The sequence below is a fragment of the Micropterus salmoides genome, unplaced genomic scaffold (genome assembly GCF_014851395.1).
Source record: "Micropterus salmoides isolate LMB-PRFRI ecotype aquatic unplaced genomic scaffold, ASM1485139v1 Ms_hic_scaffold_20, whole genome shotgun sequence".
Taxonomy (NCBI): domain Eukaryota; kingdom Metazoa; phylum Chordata; class Actinopteri; order Centrarchiformes; family Centrarchidae; genus Micropterus; species Micropterus salmoides.
In genome coordinates, this window is record NW_024041151.1 from 26339791 (window position 1) to 26364438 (window position 24648).

Below are 24648 nucleotides of genomic sequence, written 5' to 3' on the forward strand. Positions count from 1 at the left end.
TTCTTCTTCCTCCTGTGCTTTATTGGCGGTTGGCAAACAATGAATGCGTGCATTACCGCCACCACCTGGTCAGGAGTGCGGCTCAATATCATCAGTGTCGGGGAAGTGACTTCCAAAATGTAATACATTATAGATTACTAGTTAGTCTTAGTAATGCTTTGCGTTACTTTCACTGCTATTTAATGGGCGCATTATTCAGATAGTAGGCTAAGATGTACAGCATGGGTGGGTGCTTGATGTGCAGGCGTATATCCGCGGATTGGGTGGGTCTTTGTCATAAAAATTTAATTAAAACTTAACCGTCTGCTAAATAGCGGGGTGGTGGTGTGGGGTTGGAGGGGTGAAATAGGATGAATCGTCTCCTCACAAAGAAAGACCCTGTACGCATTTACGCACGAGGTAGGCTACAGCAGCATAACGTCATTGATCATTTGAATCTCCCGACACTCCGGTAGGATCGGTCAGGATGAACTGACAGCAGCCTCTCTGATCTGAAGTAATTCATTAAATCACAAACACATTGCCTATAGAAATCTATTTACATGTAGAACGCATTGTTTTTAGTAATGCGTTATATTACTGCGTTACAGAGAGAAAAAGCAATACTGTATTTACTATCATATCCTCTCAATCATATTAATTAGTCTAAGATACTAAAATAGGATTCGATAACAACCTAATATTTTTACAGAATATAGCCTATGACTAATCTGCTGCCGTCTTTCTTCCTCATATTTATATATTTTTAAACCTTTTAATAAACTCCATTAATAACTAGACAATATCATTTTTTAGACATCTAGGCTACTTGTTGCAAACTGAGGTAGGCTCTTTTAAGGTAATAGTGTGTCTGCTAGCAGAGATGTAATCACTATACTGCAAATAGGCCTACTGTTACACTGAGTCAAAGCAAGCTGCTGCTTTTAAATCATATGATGAGCTAAATATTTAGCATTTTAATTTATATCATACCCTTTTTGCTATAAAATGAAATTGCAATTAGCAATGTTGCTTTATTGGATTGAACATACTGTACCTTCATAAAATATAAACCTGATTTCAATCAGGCCATCCAGCAGATTACCTGGTGTTTCTTTCTCTCAAACTTGAAGGATTATTTAAATGAATTAAAGAAATATAAATTTAAATACATATATTAAAACAAGTGCTCTTTACATGTTACTAATTTCCTAATAACACACTAAGGATAAAGGGAATGATCTGCATCAATATAGTATTAAAGTTCCGTCTGTAATATTTAGGAGAATCTAATGACAGAAATGCAATATACGAAGATCCATAACTATGTTTTCAATAATGTATAAAACCTTACATAATGAACCATTATGTTTTATTAGCTTAGAATGAGCCATTTCTATCTACATACAGCATGGGTCACCTTTTTATATACAATGGTCTTGGGATAAGACAAGGTTGTCCCACTTAGCCCCTTTCTGTTCCTTCGCTTGTCACACAAATTATGGCCGTACACATGAAAAAATGAGGATTTTTCTACGATTTCAGGCTTAGAAATGAACTTGAACAAATCTGTCTTATTACCACTTAAGGAATGAGTCCAACAACGGTATCTCTGTGAAGAACACAGTTACATACCTGGGTGTAGTCATGGATAAGAATGAGAAACTCCATAGTAACCTAAACTTCAGCCCTATAATTGAACAAATAAAGAGAAGATTTGACATTTTGTTGATAAGGGATCTTTCTCTGAACAGTAGAGTTCTCTTATCTAAAGAAGAGGGAATTTTCAGATCTGTCTATGTATCCTTATCACTGGAAATGCCCACTGAAATATACGAGAAAAAAAAAAAGATAAAATCCTATTTAATTTCATATGGAGGAATAAATGTCATTATTTAAAGAAAGATATGTGACAAAAAGAAATGGAGGTCTGGAGATCTGAAGTTTTGAAACATTAAACAGTACTTTCAAAGTTAAATGGCTGACTAAGTTAATTAAAGAAAAAGATAATATTTGTAACACCTTCCCTAAAACTATATCTAATTTAATGGGTGGAATTAGATTTGTATTAAAATGTGACTATAAAAGTTATCAAATTTCTGCTGGCCTGGATGTTAATTTACAAGCATAATGTTTCACAGACTAATTACTACATTTCGAACAACAAGAATATTCAATATAAAAATAAATCACTATATTATGAGACATGGGTTGCCAATGGTTTTGTACTAGTTAAACAGCTTGTCAATGCTGATGGGCAGTTACTAACGTATTAGGAATTCCTCTCTGAATTCAGTTTACCAGTTATGCCAAAGGAATATGCAGTGGTTTTTGATGCTGTGCTGCAGCTTCTTAGAGGTTCAGCTATTGAGGTCTCAAGGATCCAACCAATTAATATTACTGAAAATAAATGTTCAATTAAATACATCTGGAACTGCATACACCGTGTAACTCTGTCTGCAGGCAGTCTTTTGGATTTCGCTTTATGGAGAAATTAATTGGCAGGAAATGTGGCTTATTGCAGATAAATTCTGTCTTAACAACAAAGTAAAAGAGTTTTCCTTTAAGATAAAAAAGACGTTTGAGAGATTTAGAATAAATATTGATATTCTTGCACTTTCCTCGATTACATGAAGAATCAATTTGTTATTTGTTTTATCAATGTATATACTGTAGAATATTTTGGTTGGATGTTGAGCTTTATATAAAAAGAAAAACTGTACAAACATTTTAACTTCAGGAAAAAGACATTCTTATATGTTTTGAAAGAAACGAGAAGGAAATATTTTTTATTTTTTTGTACAGTTGGTATTATTGTTGGGAAAATTCCACATACACAAGAAAAAATGGACTGACACTTTGTAGACTTTCTCCAAGAACTGCATCAGTATAGCACCACAAAACATTAAGAACAAGAAGGCAATCATGACGTGTTTGACAAAAGTGTTTTGGACAGTTGATTTATTATTTTGAAACGGCTTTACTCTTTTTATTTCTTATGTTATGTCTTTCTTTTATTTTTATTTAGGTATTTTTCTCTTTTATACATGTAGGCCTACCCCTGATTGTTTCATGTTTATAATTTCACTAAATATCAGGGGAAAACAAATTTTTATACACAGTCTGTGGTCATGGAAGTTGCCATGTTGTGCCACCATGTTTCCATAGTAACCCAAACGGACAAACATCTTCTTCTTGTAGAATTCCAGAGTGCCTATAGTGCCTAAACCTAACCAAACTGTAGCATCTTCAGTGTCATCCACGTGTTGGGTTAGAAAGCCCTGACAAGTCAACTTTCCATTTGGGTCACAGAATCTGATGAGTCACCAATTTTGGTGTCACCCCGGCAGCTGCTGAGCCATTTATCATAAACTTTGGCTTTAAAACTTCATAAAACAAGACCCAAACAAAGAAGCGCTGAACGCAAATAGGTTAGTAACCTGTGGTGAGTAAACATGTTTAGCTCAGCATTGACCATCTAACGTTAGCTTGCTTCTTGCTTCAGCTACGACTGACGAGAGGTTTAACTCCAACTGTCCTTCAATATGAAAAGATGAACAAGCGTTTGTTTACTTGCCAAACTTGTGGTGGTCGATTAACGTAATCATTACGTCCCACTGGCTGCCATCACGTTAATTATTACCGTTGGCTAGAAAGAGGTTACAGGTTTATTGTTGATCATGTAACCTTACAGTTTTATTTAGTTATAACGTTACACTGGTTTGAGAGTCTGCAGGGTGTGTTGACTTACAGTAGTTTAAGCTGTCAGTGAAGGCATTGCACATTTTGGTTGTGCTCTGTAAGTTAACAGGTTACAGTTGATTGATTTGAGAGTCAGGAGGATGTGTTGACTTACAGTAGTGTATAAGCTGTCATTAACTGCATTGCACAGGTTGTGCTCTGTAAGTTAAAAACAGGTTACAGGTTTATTGCTGACCATGTAACTTTACAGTTTTATTTAGTTATAACTTACACTGGGTTTAAGAGTCTGCAGGGTGTGTTGACTTACAGTAGTTTATAAGCTGTCAGTAATTGCATTACACATTACATGGTTGTGCTCTGTAAATGAAAAGCAGGTTAAAGTTATAGAATTGCTTATAGCTATGCAGTTTTATTAGCAACCTGGATTGAACGCAGCAGGTGATACAACATACTTGACTTGGACTCTTGCTCAGAGACTTGAGACTTGACTTGGACTCTTGCTCAGAGACTTGAGACTTGACTTGGACTCTTGCTCAGAGACTTGAGACTTGACTTGGACTCTTGCTCAGAGACTTGTGAGCATCTCTGTTGTGTGGTTCATCAATGGTCATAAATGATTCAAGTACATATTTTATGAAGTAGCCTAGTAGTACATATTTGGGAAGTAGCATTCCTTGAGATTCAATGCAATAAAACGAACAGATGTTGTGGGCTACCTGAAGTGATTTGCTTCCACTTCTTTTCTCAGCATGAATAAGCGTTACCACCTATGGTTACCACCCGCAAGTTGCAGGCATGCAGGATTCGGCACAACACCTGGTAACGTTCGTGATACACACTAACAGCTGATGAATAGCATATTATTGCCAATAAAAGGGTACAGCATGGAAGGCTAAATCTCACATTTTACTGCCACTTATTTATTTTTACTGCTAACAGCGTTATGATAACAAGAAAGTGTGTCTATCAAGTGACCAATAATGCTTACTTTTAGAACTTGCATCAATGAAGTGAATTCAGTAGGCTACAATGACAATGAACTTTATACAACCTCACTTGTCATTTATTAGGCCTTATACTGTAATAATATATATATTTTAGTCACTATATTATACAATTTTCATTCACCAAATATTTTCTGAGTTACGGCAGTATGATGTTATTACTTCACTTGGACTGCTGATGTCTTATTAAAATTAAACTCCAATCGGCCCAGCAGCCCACATTTAAGACTTAGAAAGGGTACCATTTAGGGTTGGGTATAAAATCTTACGATACCAGTACCAAAACCAGTACCCAAGTGATACCGATACCAATAGAGTCCTTTTTCGATACCTTGCATAAAATACCACCTGTTGAACCCATAGTAGTTCATTGGTTGTCTTATTATTTTTATTGTTGTTATGGACAAGCAAGGTTATCTATTTTATTTTTTCTCTTTCAAATAACGGTTACATAAAAGTACTGGGAAATTGTATCAGATCGCTCCTCATCCTAGGTCATCCTGACGGGTAGTATTATACGGGGAAAGATTACAGCTTCCAGATTTTTTTAGATTTGAATGCCAGAGGTGGAGTAAAAAAGTTTAGTGACCAAATAAGTTGTGGGAAATGAATTTAAGGTAAATTTTTGATAGCTACGTGTTCTGAAAGTAAACAACGGAAAATAATTTTGTTAACTTACGATCGATAAACTGCTTTAAAATATTTTTCCTTTATTGGTGAGTCACAAACTTCCTCCAAAAACGACCCCCATAAGTATAAAACGAGTAATTAGTCTGTTTAAACAAGTCACTTAACTACTCACAAACAGAGGAAAAAAGAGGCTGCACGCCCAGCCCATCAAACCAACTACACCTGAAGCAGCCGGAGACTCCGTGAGTAAAATTAAATGATACCAGAAGATGAAACCAACAGAAAGCCAAGCTTGTGGTGATAAACATGCAACAGTGACGAACATGCCTGAGACCGCAGCTGAGCTGCCTTTTTTTATACAGTTTATAGTGCAGGCACATAAGGTGTGTTGCTAGCTGTTTGGCTGCAAAACCATACAAATAATATTTTTTGCTGCGATCTGGTTACAAAAAGTATCGACTGAAGTACTGGTTTGACTGGAGATGTTTTGACTCTACTCGATACTGGGCTGTTTCGGTAGATACCATAAACGTATCAAGTAGTGATACCCATCCCTAGTACTATTACAAGCACACTACAGCAGCTTCTCACCTACCACTTTCTCCTCTTCTGTCTCCTCTAGTTTATCCTGTAACTCATCCTGCAGCTTCACCCCAAGCTCCTCACCTACCTCTTCCTTCTCTTCGTCCACCTCTAGTTTTCCCATGGTTTGTCCCAGGGTGCAAAATTAGCTCCAGCCACCAGTCAAATGCTGGTAAAATATGCAAATGGCTGGTAGATTTATTTCACACACCAGCCAAACATTTCTTATCATTTGATATTGCTAATTATCACGATAAATGACATATCGTCATTTCTTTCAAGTTTAAAGGCTGATTTTTGCTCCAGAGTGAAAGTTGAAGAAACCTGATGGTTAATTGTGGTTTGAAACTTTTCTTTATGGTCAGAACCTGACAAATGCTTGACCGTGGATCACTTAACAAGTCTGAGGTAGAACATTCAAAATGATTCTGATAAAATGTTTTTCAACAAATGTGATCAGTGAATCTTTTTTCAGTCCCTTTTCCTCAATAAAATTAATATCTTAATAGAATAATTAAGTGTAAATTAGTTCATGATTCAAATGAATTCAATCAAACACTTACTGATGATATATTGAACATTTGTTATATTGTTTAAGAGGAAAATTATATTGCGATAATTATCATTATTGTTTTATGGCCCAGCCCTAACTGGTACACTATGAACAGTAAATTTTGCACCCTGGTTTGTCCTACAGCCTCTCTCCAAGCTCTTCACCTGCCTCCTTCGTTACCTCTTCCTCCTCCTCTAATTTTTCCCCTGACTCATCTGGCTGCTCTTCCACCCAAGCTGCAGGCCATCATAAGGGAGAGAAACAAGCAGCGTAGAAACAAGCAGCGTAGAAACAAGCAGCGTAGAATTAGGGAACAGATGTATTGTTTTTAGCTGTGATTCGCCTGTTACTCATGCCGCCTCACCAAGCTCCGTGTGTTCTCGCATCTTTAATGAACAAAGTGTTTCAAAGTTTTGCACATTCTTTCAGAGCCAAAGCCAACACCTGTCTGATTCCAACACCAACAATCTGGTCGATCACTTCAATCATATCTGCTTGTCTTCACTAAATATTACTGCTCCTCTAAAGGTTAGGCCTACGTCTAAAGCTAGTAAGCAACCCTGGATAAATGACAGCATTCGCAGCCTAAAAAGGGAATGCAGGAAAGCAGAGAGCAGATGGAAAAAATCCATTCTCCAAATCCATTACCTCAGTCTGAAGGATTTATTAATTAACTACAATAACATGGTTAAGGATGCGAGAACACACTATTTTTCTGAACTCATTACTACACATAAACACAATCCCAGGTTTCAGTTTAAGACTGGTTCAGCTGGTAAACCCAACCCCTCCTTGTGCCTCAGCTGGAAGTAATGATGACTGTGAATTGTTTTTATCTTATTTTACCAATAAGGTGGTGTCAATCAGAGCCTCTATTACCCCCACGGCCTCTTACTCAGAGGTTCCTCACCAGCAACAAGAGAGTTTTAACCAGTTTTATCCCATTGACTTGTCTGAGCTTTTAAAAACAGTATCACAAATGAGAGTGTCCTCCAGCCCACTTGATGTAATATCAAAGTTTTTACTGAAAGTAATAGATTCTGTTGGGCCCCATTTCATCTTTGTTTTCAACAGCTCCCTATCTACTGTTTGTGTCCCTGATTATTTTAAAACGGCTTGCATGAACCCACTTTTAAAGAAACCTGGTTTAGATCCCTCCCTCCCACAGCCAAGACCAATTTCAAAACTGCCTTTTATTGCAAAGATTCTAGAAAGACTTGTGTCCAAACAGCTGCTCACTGTACTGGAAAATAACAAAATATTTGAAAAGTTTCAGTCTGGTTTTAGGAAGTACCACAGCACTGAGACTGCCCTGCTTAAGTCACCAATGACCTTTTAATGTCTGCTGATGAAGGTATGTGTCCTGGTACTCCTGGACGTTAGCGCTGCTTCTGACACCATTGATCACAGCATCATGTTAGACAGACTGAGGCACTGGGTGGGGATCTCTGGTACTGCCCTAGAATGGTTTTCATCCTACCTGTCAAATAGGAAGTTTTGCGTGTCTGTAAACAACTATGTCTCTTCGTTCTGTCCAGTTAAATATGGTGTGCCTCAGGGGTCGGTCTTAGGACCCATTTTGTTTTCCTTGTATCTGCTTCCCCTTGGACATATTATCCATAAACATGGTATTTCTTTTCATATTTATGCTGATGACACACAAATATACTTGCCCGTCAGATCCACAGACCCTGGAATGCTGAGTTCACTTAACAACTGCCTTTGTGAAGTTAAAAAATGGATGTCAAATAATTTCCTCCAGCTGAACTCAGACAAAACAGAAATCCTTGTAGTCGGGTCTCAGCAGATGGCAAAAAAAATTCTGCCATCTGCTGGTTCCCTAGTAAATCACATTAAGCCTGTGGCAAAGAACCTTGGTGTCTGGTTTGATAGTAATTTAAATTTAGAGCAGCACACCACAAAACTTGTTCAGTCATGTTTTTATCAACTTAGAAATATAGCAAAAATTCGATCTATGTTAACTTTTAAGGACACCGAGACCATTTTACACGCCTTCATCTCATCACGCCTGGATTATTGCAACAGCCTTTTCACCTGTTTAACCAAAAATCTACTGATCGACTCCAGACTGTCCAGAACTCTGCTGCCAGGCTTTTAACCAGAACAAAGAAATATGACCACATTACTCCTATTTTAGCTTCATTACACTGGCTCCCAGTATGTTTTAGAATTGACTTTAAAATTCTATTGATCACTTTTAAAGCTCTTCATGGTCTCTCGCCTTGTTATATTTCTGAACTTTTAGTCCCATACACACCAGCATGTACCTTGAGATCCTTGGGCAGTGGTCTGTCGTCTGTTCCAGAGTCTCGACTGGAAACTAAAGGGGACAGAGCGTTTGCTGTCAGGGCCCCGAGGCTCTGGAACTGCCTGCCCGAGGAAATAAGATCAGCTGAGTCAGTGAACTCTTTTAAGTCCCTTCTTAAAACATACTTTTATAGGAGAGCCTTTCCCGATCTTATTTGACTTTATTTTATCATTTTTATTTTATTCTATTTTACTAATTTTATATTTATCTTAAACGTGTATTTTAGTCTTTTCAATGTTTTCATGTTTTTATCTTGTATTGTTTTTGTATTATTGTCTTTTGGGTATTATTGTCTTTACACTTGTTAAAGCACTTTGTAACTTGTTTTTGTTTTTTTGTTTTGTGTTTTTCCTCTACAAATAAAGATTATTATTATTATTATTATAAGGGACCTGCTGGAAAGCCAGAAGGTGACCTTCTAGGGAAGACTTATTATAACAAATAATTTTAACTTCTTTTAAAGGACCATGCACTGCAGATCATTTTCTTGTCATTGAACATGTGACTTTGGTCAGGGTGCCTACCAGAGTTGGGGATGATCTGGGAGGCATAACGTGAACCTTCAACATGTATAAAAAAGGTCACCAGTCCCGAAAAGACTCTGCAAAGGGTTCACTGGTGCATCTTCCCTTTGGTCCACCAGCAAGCCTTCTCTCCTTGCTCCTTGAGGTGCATTTTACGATTTGATGTCCTTCTAGATGGTGCGCTCAGATCGATTCCCGGGTCACAACCAGGAAGACAGAGGAGAGAATGAGGCACAACATACTGATACTGGCTAGGCATTTTGGGGAAAAAAGGGCGACATTGACCTTTTTAGTCAGGAATTTTTTTTTGTTGCAGCTTCAGGTTATAAATGACATTAAATTTTGATAAAACAGTTCGTAATTCTAGTTAAGCACTGATAAATAAAGACCTTTCCACCAAATTTGCATAAACTAAGAATGAAATGTCATTGTTTGATTCAAAGGGGGTAAAAATGCAGCTTCTCTTGCAGACTCCATGGCACAAACAAGCATGAACTCCTTAGCTGATGTATTGTGGATATCGACACACAACACCAATGTTGATTTTCTGTAGTTCAATTACAAAATCCAGTCCTTGTCAATCTTCAAAAGTTGGCCAATTCTTTATAGAGGGTGAAAATAGGCTAAATAATAAGGCAGCATGTAGTGTGTATCTGTACATATAGTTGTCCTGCAGTCTGATTATCAAGCCGTTTTAGGTAGCAGTTCAGTGGAACAAGGGCGGATCCACAGTGCCTCAAAAATTGTGATGATGGTCGGTTTGATTGCTCTATATTAAAATGTATTGCACTGTGGGGCACGTGTTATTCAGACAGATTAATGTAAACAACACTTCAGTCAGAAGGTGGCGGTAGTGCGCAGCCACCTCGGCCGCGAGCCCTCGGTCAAAATCAAAGAAGAAGCCCTGTCACCGTGCGGGGAAGTCGGCAGCTCTCGTCCTCACCGTCAGGCTCTCTGGTAGGTACGCTGTTTTTATTAAGTCCGTGTGCAGTCATTATTGCTGCGGGTTGCGGGTAAAACTGCCCACGTTCATTACATAGTTAGTACGAAGGTGTTTTCCCAGCCAAGGTGACACAGTGACATGTTACAGTAACTGTTAAGGTGAACTGAGCCCGCTGTGGTTACAATAGCTCGCGAGCACACATGAAAATGCCAAAAAAAAGAAACCCCACATGTTCGTGTTAAAGATGTGTAACGTTAGTGTGTTCAAAGTAAAATCGAGTTAAATCTCACTAACGTTACTCCATGTAACAGAAATGACTCGTCGTCTTAAAGTTGCAGTTTTGGCTGCTGCCACTTTTCTCCATGTCCGAGGTCAGATCATGTTAGCGTCAACATTACAGATATACTGTATATAATAATGTCACAACGCGGTACATTGTTTTCAATTATTAGTCCTGTATTTTCTTTTCGTGTTAAATCTAATCAGTGTCTGTATATTTTACTACTGCTGATGTCAACTCAGGTGCTGCGCGTTTATGTTGAGTGTTGTTCATGGTGAGATGGATAATCAAACTGATGTTCAAAGCAATGCATTGTGGTCCAGTGTTGTGAATTACAGGAGATCAAACTCTTGCTATAAAAAATTAAAAAAAATGAACGACAGGAATTTGTGACATCATAACATAATATTCACAATCTTATATACTGAATAAACAAAACCATTTAATAATATTGAGTATCTTCCAGCCTTATGGTCCCTTATTTATAATTCACAAAAAGGAAACTTGCTGTGCAAAAGAAAGTGAGGGAATGTAATGTCATGGATGCTCAGAAAACACGTGCATGGAGGAGAAAATGGTGAAACGTTCAGATAAAGAGTTCTTATTTAACAGAGTTTGAAAACCTGTAGCCTGCTTACTCTGCAATGAGACGGAGCCAAGCCAGTGTTTAGAGAAGCAGCATCACGCATGCCTGGTCAGTTTTAACGGTGACTGAGCTGAGATGAAGCACAAGACTGCGAAAGCGGTGTTTCGGCTCTGCTCGTAAACCTGACCTTTCCTGTGCCACTGTCTGTGTCGTGTCACTTATGGTCTCTTGTTCTCAGGGTAAAGATGCAGACACCAGCGGAGTCGATCATCCACAGCGGCTATTTCCACCCGACCCTCCGTTACTGGCAGACATGTGTCGCCGATTTAAGACCTGACAATCTCATCTACCCAATCTTCATTACGTAAGTGAAATATCTCTGTTACCTACAAATGTATTTAAATTACAGTGATATGAAAGGGCAAATAAAACGAGTGTAGAGACGTTTGATTTCGCAGAGATCAGGGAAATGATTTACCACTGATTATTTGGTTGTTTTCACCACAAGTACAATATTTCTGACATTAAGCTTAAATTATCTCAGTCTTGGTTCTTTGTCACTCTCTCCTACAGAGACAGTGCAGATGCAGTGGAGCCCATTGGCAGCCTGCCGGGACAGGCCAGGTAAGAATCATAGCAACAAATCTTATCTTAGCCATCCCATAACTGCAAGCTGTCAGGTTCAGATCCTAACAACAAAGCACCTTCTTTTTTTCTGAGCAATTTAACACATTTCTAATCGCAAGGCATTGACTGGGGGGATTAAAGTAGAAGTCACATGAAACACATGGTGTCACCCTGCAGCTGAGGGTGTTGTCTTCAGATAAAAGCAGTCAGGCAGGGCGGACCCAGAGCGAAACACTGGACCTGGACCAAGATAAGAGGAGAATCCGTTAGACCTTTATTCCTCACATAACAAAAAGAAGATGCAAGCCTGCCTTCACATTCTCTGCACTTCTGAATTAGAGTACTGATATTGGAGTGCACACAGTTTTAGAAATTCCTGTTTTAAATGTAGTGTCAGTATTTATACTAGGGCTGTCCCCGACCTGGGGGGAGGGGGGGGCACATGGTGGCTCCACGTCGCGGTTCCTCGTGGGTCTATTTCAAGTAGCCAGCTGTTTAAAAACGTTATAATATTCTTTGTGTGGTTCATCAGTGGTGATAAATTATCCTAAAGTCCCGCGGGGTGCAGACAACTTGGCACAACACCAGTGAAGCTGGGGCTCCGTCTCTTCTGCCACTACACACATACACGCTACGCCTACACATGCACACTGATGACCCAGGGTTAGGATTACAATTTTGGATTTATTCATGCACTTTATTGAAAGTTTTATTCTTTTACAGCATTAAACGTTGAAATGTATATTGTAATAGGCTGCATATTAACTTACTGGGAGAAAACTGGTAGTTCTATGTAAAATCAGATGCTGAGCACCCCCATATCGCCAAAATGGCATGATCCTTGTTTCGCTGCAAAGCTTCGACTGCGAGATTGACAGTCGAATCAGGCTCCGGCCATCGAAGCATCGAATCTTCGATTATTTGGGGTCAGCCCTAATTTATAATAACATATTATCTCTGAGATTTTTAGTTACTTTTTCCCTGAAATAACACTAGACATTGCTGCCATTTCCTTCCCTAAAAGGCCCTTTTTGTGTTTTCATGTTAAGTCATTATTTCCATCCATAGATACGGGGTGAACAAGGTGGAGGGCATGTTGCGGCCGCTCGTGGAGAACGGCTTGAAATGTGTGCTGATATTTGGTGTCCCTGCAAAAATAGCAAAGGTATGTAAAACTAAAAGAGGGGGAAAAGACATGGTAAGCTCTCTGACTGAAATGGGTTTTAATGCCTAGTGTGCTTTTGCAACATTGATTTTTCTAGAAATAGATTAAACAATAAAAAGGCACGTGTGCCCGCAGTCTTTTGTTTGCCTTTATTATTTCAAAATGAACCTTATCTATATATCTAATAGGTCTTTTCTGGTAAATGGTAAATGCGCAGCTTTCTAAGTCACCGTGTAAATCTAACCGGTCTGAAGCAGCAGATTAATGTCCATGGTTATGGACACTCAGACACACTGATCTCTTCCCGTTAGGATGACAGGGGTTCAGGTGCCGACACAGACGACACGCCGGCTGTACTGGCAGTGAAGAAGATCCGATCTTTGTTCCCAGATCTGCTGGTGGCGTGCGACCTCTGCTTGTGTCCGTACACATCACATGGACACTGTGGTCAGTGTCTCCCCCGACTTAATTACCTTCTCTTCATTTGACTTAAAGAGCAGTGTGAAAAGGACAGAAATAATGTGCAGATTTTATGTGTTTTTCTTTTCTCCCTGCAGGTATCCTGAACGATGACGGTACTCTGAATAATGACGCCAGCTGCCTGCGCTTGGCGGAAGTGGCGCTGGCCTACGCTCGAGCTGGTAAATCTTCTATGTTTAGAAACAAACATTGAGCAATAAGCGCCAACTCTTCCTTCTTCTCAGTGAGCCTCTCCTTTTTATTTTAATCTATTCAAGTTAGGGATGCACCCTTTAAAAAAAATTTTAAAAATCCAGATTTTATTTTATTTATTGAGCCTTTATCATTACATATTTCCATTCTGCCATACCAGTTGATTAAGAGGCTGATATGTCTATATCTATGTCCTTTTGGCTCTAACACTTTGTGCAAATGCAAGTAAAACGCAAGCTTTCAGACCTTCTTCATGTAATTATGTGGATTCTAAGAAGGAGAACATGTTAGTTTGTGTGTGTTGACAATTTTTAACTGACAACCTCACAGAGTCAGAGCTACCATGTCGTCTGTATTTTTTTTTTAATTTAGGGGGTTAAGCAATTAAGGGAAGTCACATTTTACATTTTTAAAAGACAGAGAGACTGATTTTTTTTTAGAGCACGTATTTTAAATTTGACTCATTTAAGACTAACAAAACTGATAACATTATATTGGTGTGTCATGTACTACTAAAATAAACATTAGCAACCATTATTTCACCTTGGTCATGTGTTGTTCTGCAGGCTGTCACATCATCGCTCCCTCTGACATGATGGATGGAAGAGTGAGAGCCATAAAACAAGCCCTGATATCCAATGGTTTGGGAAACAAGGTAAAAGACTAAAAAAAAAAAAAAAACACCAAACAGTTTGAAGAAGGGTACATGAGCCGACGTGTACAAACAGTCAAGCATAGTGATCAAGGTCTTCGCTTTATTCTCTATTCAACGTTAATCTGTCTTTCAGTAGTCTCTGACGTCCTTACCCTGTCTGTGGCTCTCTTAGCTCCAAGGTCATTCGTTCCTACTGAAGACGCAAATGTAAAAACAGCAAGTAAAATATACTTTCATTTAAAAAAACAACAAAATAGGATTTAGCAAACGTTACTACAACAGTACTTACTGGTTCATTTGTGTGATTGAGTCAAAATAAACTACAGTATATGTGTTGATGGTGATGAGGGAACATGTCGCCAGTGTGCCTCAGTGATGTGTTTTAAAACGTTTTTGACAACAATAGAGCTCTGTGGCACAGAGGAATGAGACATTTCAGGGTTTGGTATAAATGTGATCAGTTCCTTGTTGGATATTTTCGTGGAACTTCTTGATAGTAAGAAAAACATGATATTGCAAAGTCTATTATAAAGTTTCTTAATGTTTTCTTCTCTTTACTTCTCCAGGCTTCAGTGCTGAGCTACAGTGCAAAGTTTGCCTCGTGTTATTACGGACCTTTCAGGCAAGTGACCGCTCCAGGAACAGGTGTAAACACATCAGTGAAATAGCATGTAGAATTGCGACTAGACTGAAGCTCCCTGCTGTGTTTGTATACAGAGATGCTGCACAGTCCAAACCTGCATTTGGGGACAGACGCTGCTATCAGCTGCCTCCCGGAGCGAGAGGACTCGCCATTCGAGCTGTGGTAAGTTGATATGAGTGTGTGCATTTGGGTTACAGGTGTTAAGTTGAAACAGTTGTAGGGGGATCTCACCGTTGTCCTGTGCTACAGGAGCGAGACGTGAGAGAAGGAGCTGATATGCTGATGGTGAAACCAGGTCTACCGTATCTGGACATCGTAAGAGAAGTCAAGGACAAGGTCTGTAACTACATCACTTGAGGACATCAAAGAAGAATGCTGCAGTTCTGTTTTTTGGGAAATGTGCTCAGTTGCTATTAAAGAGAAAATCCCACAACCATATTTTCTAAAATGTCATCAAGATTTTAAAAGCCTATTAAAATATCACTGTGTCTTTTGGAGGAAATGTCCCCACTGTAATTAATCTTTATTTTTCTCCCGTGTCTCTCTTCTCAGTTCCCCACTCACCCTCTGGCGGTGTACAACGTGTCAGGGGAGTTTGCCATGATGTGGCATGGAGCGCAGGCTGGAGCGTTCGACTTGCGGGCCGCTGTGATGGAGTCCATGACCGCCTTCCGCAGGGCAGGTGAGAGGGGACAGTAGGAGAGGGAAGATCTAACCCTCAGAGTACCTGAACAAAAACAGTGTCCACCCTAAATTGGCTAAATTTGGAAACGCGGCCTTCTTTCTACACTAAGCCAGCGTTTAGCTCCCCAAAATGAGTGGATAAATCTTCACACAGATATGCCATTTTCACATTGGGGAAAATGTAAAATGTTTGTGAGTGAGCGAGGTTATTACGGAGGTTTAACTAGCTGAGATTCAGACGAGTAACCAGTCTGTACCAATACTTAACAGATGTTGTCTGTGATGCACAATTTTGTTGTTAGCTGGAGGATGAAGATTTAGCAGTTCTCCTACATTGGCGTCTCAGTGTGGATGGAGATTGCAACAAAAACAATCTGACAACAGCGTTTTCACATGGAAATGCAATTTTAGATTTAGTCAGCTTAAGGTCTCAGTGTGCTTTAAACAAACTACGTTGTACAATATGTCATCCGCTGTGGAAAATGGGCCCCATTTTTAGGTGCTGTTGGATGATTCAGCAAGCACTGCACTGCATCAGTGGCAAGTGCCAAGGCAAGAAAAACAGGACAATGTCAATAATTGTTGAATCCAGATCTGATTTGAAGCATATTTGATACCTGAATCTTCAGTGTTAGTGTGGTAAATAGGTAAATGATGCTGGTGACACTTGCTAGTAGCAAGAGCTACTGCCCCCGCGCGACTAGCTAGCTAGCTTGAGTGGAAGGCTGCAGGAGTACAGTATAGCACAATTAGAAAGTTGCTTCCAACTAAATCTCAACATAGACTAGCTCAAACAGTTGGCTATTAACAGTTAGCCCCACGATACCTGGTGATTCTATCAAAAATGTATAGTTGTTGGATAAGCAGTATATGGCTACTGCATTGGACACGCTTGGAAAGGGGAAGACTGAAGGGGCACGGCAGTGGACTGATCAGCCATAAGTTATTCTTTCCCTCCTTAAAGGGGCACAGCCATAAAGTTTCACAAAGTACCTGTATGTGCCGGTCTGATGTATACTGAGTGTAGACATGCTGCGCTTACCCTTTGCTCACGCTGTGTGGGGTGTGAGAGCCAAATTTAACACACCTGCTCCTCATTCACACCTGAGACCTTGTAACACTAACGAGTCACATGACACTGGGGAAGGAAAATGGCTAATTGGGCCCAATTTGGACATTTTCACTTAGGGGTGTACTCTTTTGTTGCCAGCGGTTTAGACATTAATGGCTGTGTGATGTGTTATTTTGAGGGAACAGCAAATTTACACTGTTATACAAGCTGTACAGTCACTACTTTACAAAGTGTCATTTCTTCAGTGTTGTCACATGAAAAGATATAATCAAATATTTACAAAATGTAAGGGGTGTACTCACTTTTGTGACATACTGTATATGTTACTGTTAAGTTTATGTCATTATACTATGAATCACCATCAGTTTAGCTATAGATGTAGTAATAGTTTTTCCTCGCTTTGTGATGCAGGTGCTGACATCATCATCACCTATTACACCCCTCAGCTGCTCAGCTGGCTGAAGGAGTAAAGGGACTGATCTGAGGCCAAAGGATGGGCGGACACGGAGACGAACCAGCGGACTCCTTTTTAAAAAGTACTAACCTGCTGTAGACTCAATCTTGCTAACACAAAGCACTAAGGGAAATACAATCATAAAAACAAGCAGCCTGTTTATTTTGACGGCTTTATTGAACTTTTTCTGTTCAGTTCCGAGGTAACAGTTCACATAACGGGATGCACATGTTTATTTGTGTATCAGGTTGATTTGCAGCAGTGATTATTTTTAAAGAATCCTCTTTCCAAGTTATATTTTATATTGAAGCTTTTGAAGGGCTAACATAGAGTAGAACACTCAGAATGTAAAACTTGATTTCTATCAGAATATGTCTCGTGTGTGTCATTAGGATCAGCATTAAATGTCATTTCTCATAACTAACGTGATTATGGAATGTATATTTGTATGAATCGTGGCCACACAAATGTCTGATATGTATGTATGTCATTCCCTAACAAGCTCTTCTTGACCAGGAAAAAAATAAAATCATTCACTCAGAGCTGTAAGCGTGAGTGTGTGCGTTGTTTAAAGTTGAGGCATGCTGTGTAATGAGCCACCACGGGCCTCTTTGCATCGCATGGCAGGTATCACAGCTTTGCCAGCGCTGTATTAAAAACTTTTCAGTTAATTAGTTCCTTTTATTATCCCTTTGGAACTTCCCTTTGTGTTCTTAGCACATCCTGCTTGTTATGCAGTTTAAATAGCCTGAATCTCATTTGGTTGGAGTTAGATGGATATTGAATATCCTCTTGTTCTTTTGAGTATGTGAGTAAGTATAAAAAAACTTTGATACTATGCATGTCTAGGGCTGATTTAAATCATAAAGTGAGATGGGAATTTAATTTTCTATTAGATCCTTGCTCTCATTGTTCACATTGTACAACTCACATATGTGACATAGAAAATATTGTTAGGAAGTATTCATTCTTACAGATTGACTATTATTTTAATGTGTGCTAATGTGGACATGCTTGTTTAATGGAACTTAATAATACTATAATCAATACTAGAGTATTACAAAGACAAGCACAAATTAAAATATATACAGACTATTGCTATTTTGAGACATCATTATGTTATATACACTTGTTCTTACAATTAATATAGATACACTTGAAATAAGTTCAGTTTACTTGTTGCTACTTATTTTAGTAGTATATGATATATAAAAAATATATTGTATCTTGTATATTAAGGTACATTATCCAAAAGATGAAGTATATGTAAAAAATATAAAAAGTATTTATACAAAAAGTGTACTGAAATACATTTAATTAGAACTTATTGTTTCCAAATAACACAGTATTAGTATTTAAGTTGTACTAATGACATGTTGTAAGTACATAAATTGCAATTGTAGTTGGTCAAAAAAAGGCATACATTAATGACATGCAATTTAGTGTGCTTGCTAGTAAGTGCAGTGCAAGATCTTATTTCTTATAACAATACCAAAAATATACATACAAAGACACAGTGGTGAAACTTTTGTTTCCACAACAACGTGTATTTTAAGATTTTTATTATTTGTTCCTTTTTTTGCTGGGGTTATTTTTTTCCTGAGATGAAACCCCTCTCTCTCAAATATTTCTGTGTCAATGACAGCAAAATTACTCATTGCTAAACTAAATAAGTTATAAGGTGGATGCTTTCGCAGCGTAAAGCCCTGCTGGGCTGTAAAACAATGAACCATTAATGTTTAATTCAAGGTGCTGCTGCGTGGGTGGAAGTGATTACTGGACAGGAAACCAAAAACAACCATGTACAGCTGCAAGCAGCAGCATCCGCACTCGGTACTTAGAATACTGCAGGGCATGTCCTTTCACCTCTCTTTACAAGCATCCTCTCGGATCTGTGTTATATATATGTTTCTGCTGAGCTTACAGTACAATTAAATATATTGACATTGCTGTCATTTCCCTTCATTATTAACTTCAGTCACCAGGCCACCCGTCTGGCACGTCCCTGGCTTAATTAGAGAGTTGGGGAGACAGTGGATCAAAGTAATATTGAACTCTGACGTTCTTGCAGTAAAAAAAGACAGAACTCAGTTCCAAGTAAAATGTCAGATATGAGCAGCAAAACAGAAGACATATGGTTAACACACAGTGGATGTAAAAAAAAAAAGAAAAGAAGGTTCTACTGCATGGCTTATTGTGTTTGCACACAGTAATAAAAGTTAATATGAACATGCTGTTAAAGGTGAACATTTGAGAAATCCACACTTCAAAATCAACAGAAATTCTACTTTAGAAAATTGTCTCTTTTGGAGAATTATTTGAAACAAGGAGGCCTTTGCCAGCCAATCATGAATGTCTTTACAAAAAGTTGCAAAGGGTTATCTCACAATCATCACAAACTTTAAATGTTCTTTGGCTGTTTGTGATAAGGGAAACACAAGACAACTGGATCTGATCCTTTAATATATTGTTGAAAGCACTCATTTAGAATAACATTTTTCAATAGTACTAAACTACTACCATTCTACAAGTAAAAAATAAACCTAATGTAACATGGACAATCCTCTCAAAGTGATGCTGAAGCCTGGGTGGCTGGTGATATCTGGAGACAGAATTCTGCCAACTACTGATGACTTTTTGTAGAGACCAACCGTGAAGTCCCCCAAGAATTGGACCTTAAAGAGCAACTCCAAGACACAAATATACTCTGCCAGGAATAAAAATATTCCCTCAATTACCTGGTTAAAAATACTTAATATTACATATGGACCACGGTTGGCGTTTATATCTTAAACATATTTCACGTGAGCACGAAGAAACTTTTGCCCTTCACCAGTAATAAGCAGGACACCTTTTTGGAGGGAGCGGGACTTTCCTTGAGCCATAATCCAAGCCCAGACCAGCAGGGGGAGCTGTTCAGTCACCCAGTAAAAGTCCATTAAAAACAGCACGTGCGCGGACCCCTAAAATAATCCCCAGTTGCTCAGCTGTATTTATGCACCAGAGACTGTAGCAGGCCTTTAGTATCCTGAGAAATGGCCGGCAGGGGGCGACTCGCGCGCGTTTTGAGAGGATTATTCATGCACTGCAAAAAATAATGAACACGTAATTTAGTCTGTCGTACTTTGCTTTACAGCCAGATGTTTCATTAAACATCAACAACGTGGTTCTGTGTCCACACGTGGCTCTATTGTATTCAGTGCAGTTTAATTTGTGAGTTTGTTCTTCGAAACACAAATGTCAGTCAGGATCTGGCTTATTTTGTAAGGAGGTAGAATATCTCTCATTTGATAAGAACATTCATAGAAATATGATCTACACCGAAATCTCAGTTCACTGGAAACATTAGACTATTTACCTCAGAAATTATTATTTCAAACCCAATGGTCAATTATTTGATTAGATTAATGGACGTGGACATTTCTTGCAGTGTGTGACGTATGGGGGGCCGAGCAGAGGGCTGCTCTGATTTAAGTTGCAGTCATCTGGATGGATGTTATCACTCTCCCGGAGACTATAAACCTGAGGACCACGCTGCGCTGGAAAAAGTCGCTTTGGGAAGTACATGAAGATCATTTAACGTGGATTTACGCAGCGGAGACGCATGGCGCAGCCGGACTGGCACGACAGGATGATGCATTTACCGACTTTTCTTGACTTTTGAGAGAGAGAGAGAGAGCGAGAGAGAGAGAGACTGAAGGAGACCGATAGGTGAGTGAGAAAGACGGATACTTATGGTTTGGTGTCACGGTGCCACAGCCGGCTGTGTCTCCTCTCCGTGGCCGTACTTTCCTCTCCCGGACTTCCAAGCGGCTGGGACGCGAAATGGGATGCAGAAGCGCACTGGGATGCTGTCTGCTCGCCGCGCTGTCCTGCTGCCTCCTCCCCGGCTGCAGAGGTAACATAACCGTGGCGGTGATGCTCCCGGACAACCACCACAAGTACCCGTGGGCTCTGCCGCGCGTCCTCCCGGCCATCCTCATGGCGCACGAGGACCTGCACGGCAAACACGGGCTGCTGCTCGGCCGCTACATCAACATCTTGAACTACAGCACAGAGGACCCCGTCGCGGGGTCGTGTGCCGAGAGCCGGGCGCAGGTGGTGGCCGTGGACGCCAAGCTTTACATCCGCCCGGACGCTTTCTTCGGACCCGGTTGCGTGTACCCGCTTGCCTCCGTGGGACGTTTCGCGTCCCACTGGAAACTCCCGCTGATCACCGCCGGAGGACCCGCGTACGGCTTCGACAAGCGAGAGGAATACCGGACCATCGTGCGCAGCGGTCCGTCCACCACCAAACTTGGGGACTTCGCCAACGTCCTGCACACGCACTTCAACTGGACATCCCGGGCCGTGGTGATCTTCCACGACCTGCGGCAGGACGACCGGCCGCACTACTTTCTGTCAGAGGGGATCTACCTGAATCTGAAGGAGGAGATGAACATCACGGTGGAGGCCCTGCCCTACGAGGACGACTACAAGTACTACAAGGATCTTATAACTTTCATGAAGGAGCACGGAAGAAGTAAGTTCATGCTGAAGGAAAAAGTGTGATTTAAAGTTTTAAGTCCTACGAATTAACACATGAAAACACTGCTAATTCTACAAATGTGCATATGCAGGCCTGTGGTGTCCCCCCCCCCCCCAAACAACCCCAGTGTTTCTGATCAAGATTTTAAAAAACAAAAAACGAATGTCCTGCATGAGCTGTATTTTGCAGCCTGTCTTTGAAGTATGTGACATTATCTCGAAATAATGCAGATGACCAGCTCACTACCATAAAAATAATGTCAGCGGACGGTGAAGGAAATTCCCTCTAACTGAATAATACGCACGGGATACAGTTTAGTAAAAGTGTCTCACGCCAGTCGCCTGCAGGTAGATTTATCTTCTTCGAGGTTAACGATTTTTAATGACCTAACTGCACTGGTCGACCTGCTTAAAAATACATGTCTGTTTCATTTGGAACGTTCATTTGTGGTGTTTAACAAAAAAAAAAAAAAAAAAAAGCTGTAATGGGAGATTCCGCTTTTATACAATGAGGTCACAGTGAAGCTTCTCCCCCAGCAGATACAAACAGAGGTGGACTGGAATAGGTTAAGGGAAAAGCCTGTTTATTCCGGAGTTCCTACAGAGGAATGTTTAGGCTGTGGGCAGTCTGCTGCTGCTGGTTTATTGCCTGCGGAGGACCACCACCTGCGTATTTTTAAAGAGGGAGGGAGACACAGAGGTTGAGATCAAATGGCTGCCCTCTCAGCCAAAACATGTCTTGTATATGGGTTTCACTTTATGTATTCTTGCTGCTGTTTCTAAAGAAAAAAAAAATGCCAAAAGCAGCTAGAATATGTCTATTTGATGGAATGATGCTGCCATAAAAAACACGGAGTCTTGGGTTTGAATGTGTCACTCAGTTGAAACGCAATATATGATGCTGTCAGCAGTGTTAATAAGATCTACTTAAGAGGTAATAAAAGGAGGGGAACGAAATGGTTAATAGGTTTCATTTGAAATATCAAGTTGTAAAACAGCCATTTGGTTTTTTTTAGCAAGTAAGAGCAACAGTTGTTTTCCATCCAACTCACACAGCAGAGCGGCTGTTAAATCACTCGTCACTGTTCTCGCCTTAACTTTAATTAACTGGAAACATCGCGACGCTGCCTTAATCATTACTGCTGTTGTGAAAAGTGGATTGTGTGAGCGTGGCTCGTGCACGTGCATGCGCACAGCTGCAGGAGAGAGAGAGAGATCAACTAAGAATACCATATACCATAGAAGACCATAATTAACTGCAGAAGGAAAGTGTGCAAAATGATGCAGGTTGTGAAAAAAAGCACGAGTTATCCGTCTTAGTGTAAATAGTAATAATTAATTTATATAATAGTATATTAATAATAACACATTTATAAAATAGGCTGAATGTATTTGTTTTCTTTCTGGAGCTAAATGAATAGATTGAGGATGTGATTAGCTTACCTTAAATACTGGATGTAGGGGAAAACAGATCAAAGTTCTTTTTAAAAAAAGAATTTCAATACCTGTAAAGCCCCCCTAATTGACATATGTTTAACCTGTACAAGGACACAAAAGTAAAAACGTCTCTTTATTGTTTTTAGAAGTCATGTAGTCACAGTGAGGTTATTAGATACCATCGAGCCTGTACAGAGATCCAAACCAAAACCGCAGCTCATATATCTGGAGATGCTTCATAGAAATAGTAGCCTACTTGTCAACTGTTGTTTGTCAATACAGGTAGCCTATAAGTCTGCCTAAAACAGCAGTCATTTTACCTTCTGTTCTAGTACAAATTATACAAACAAGATACAATGTGTTAATTATAGTGAGCTTAAGAGGTGTAAGTTAGAGCCAGGGCAACTGTTTCCCCATATTTCCAGTCTTCATGCTAAGCTAGGCTAATCACGATCTGACTCTAGCTTTGTGTGTAAGGCATGCGATTGTTATCTTTTATTATTTCTCCTCTTATATTCCTTTCAGTCAAAGGGATTTTCACAACCTGACAAAATAAAAGTTGTTTTTATTAATGACCTATAACTGATATATTAGACAATGATCGCTGATTTTTTTAAATCACTAATAATGCCATTAGTTTCAAAGTAAAGAGTTCCTTACTAGAGTAAACGAGCATTAGTGATGCCATTCATAGTGTTACAAAATTGACATTCCTCCCAAACTGAAGATAAGGCACAATAAAATAATTGGGTGAAAAATCCTGCCATCCTCAGTTCTGGGGATTCCCATGCTTTCATAGCATTTTGAGGTGTAAAATGCTCCTCCGAGACTGTCTTCTCAAGAAAAACCATTAGCGTCAGTCTTGTGCCCGAACCTTAACTATAGAAGTTATATCAGAAATACCACAATAAATAAATAAATAGTAGTTTGTGACACTTTTGAAAGGCTCTGACAAACAAAGTCCTCTTGTGGACGAGGCCCCAGCGTCAGAACAGTTAAGACTTATTTTGGAAGGCATTCTCAGTGACTTGTTGGCTTCTTTACAGGTTCAGATAGTTCTCTGAAACACTTAATAAATAAAGTTATAAATATATTTGAACAGCTGTATCTTCTGTATCTTATTTGAAATGTAAAATCTGACAGAAAGTAAGGGGCCGAAGTCCAATATTTACCCTATGAAACGTTTGAGTCTGAGTAAATGTGCTTCCCACCTTTGCTTTTTTGTTACATATCTGACACACAATTATCTCAGTCATATTTTTTATCTCAAACGTAAATGCGAGAATGACGAAATGCATAGCTGATCCTGATATTCAGCTGCATTGCAAAATATTTATCTCCTTACACTCCTGGGAATGTTCGGAGGGAATCACTTTTTGGAACATCTCAGAGCAAAGTTTGCTTCCAACCAGCAAATCTTAGAGTAATGTGGTTTTTGGCACTGTCGCACAAGCTGAGTTTTAAACATCTTAATCTGTTGTTACAGTAACGGCATCAACAAATAATGGAATAAACACAGAGTAAAGGTAATTAAACAGTGGTGCAGCAGCAATGGAAAAAGGTGGAAGGTGCAAGCCGGAAAACAGCCCCCCTTCCCAGA

The 24648-nt window shown here is 39.5% G+C and overlaps 2 protein-coding genes across 3 annotated transcripts in view; both read left to right on the forward strand.

Annotated features, from left to right (window-relative positions):
• Positions 1 to 10108: 10108 nt before the first annotated feature.
• alad (aminolevulinate dehydratase) lies at positions 10109 to 17626 on the forward strand. Of its 2 annotated transcripts, none has more exons than XM_038734226.1 (12): positions 10109 to 10260; positions 11351 to 11476; positions 11686 to 11736; positions 12808 to 12904; positions 13216 to 13351; positions 13462 to 13545; positions 14143 to 14231; positions 14798 to 14853; positions 14949 to 15036; positions 15124 to 15210; positions 15427 to 15556; positions 17042 to 17626. In XM_038734226.1, the coding sequence occupies exons 2-12, from the start codon at positions 11358 to 11360 to the stop codon at positions 17098 to 17100; spliced, it is 996 nt and encodes a 331-aa protein (XP_038590154.1). In that variant the 5' UTR covers positions 10109 to 10260; positions 11351 to 11357; the 3' UTR covers positions 17101 to 17626. The 2 variants fall into 2 exon arrangements, with proteins under 2 accessions (XP_038590154.1, XP_038590155.1); XM_038734227.1 differs by having other exon boundaries at positions 10243 to 10264.
• A 2946-nt stretch (positions 17627 to 20572) lies between these two features.
• The window catches only part of LOC119915036 (atrial natriuretic peptide receptor 2), a 57739-nt gene continuing 53663 nt past the window's right edge, over positions 20573 to 24648 (forward strand). The window contains exon 1 of the mRNA XM_038734589.1: positions 20573 to 21606. Coding sequence (XP_038590517.1) covers positions 20910 to 21606 — 697 coding nt within the window. The 5' untranslated portion in view covers positions 20573 to 20909. The remainder of the gene's footprint in view (positions 21607 to 24648) is intronic.

Bases quoted from the DNA above. Each gene is read 5' to 3' on its own strand.
- alad (XM_038734226.1), top strand. From the start codon at position 11,358: ATGCAGACACCAGCGGAGTCGATCATCCACAGCGGCTATTTCCACCCG. The intron at 12,905-13,215 runs GTATGTAAAACT...TCTTCCCGTTAG, and splicing joins TCCCTGCAAAAATAGCAAAG to GATGACAGGGGTTCAGGTGC. The intron at 15,557-17,041 runs GTGAGAGGGGAC...TTTGTGATGCAG, and splicing joins GACCGCCTTCCGCAGGGCAG to GTGCTGACATCATCATCACC.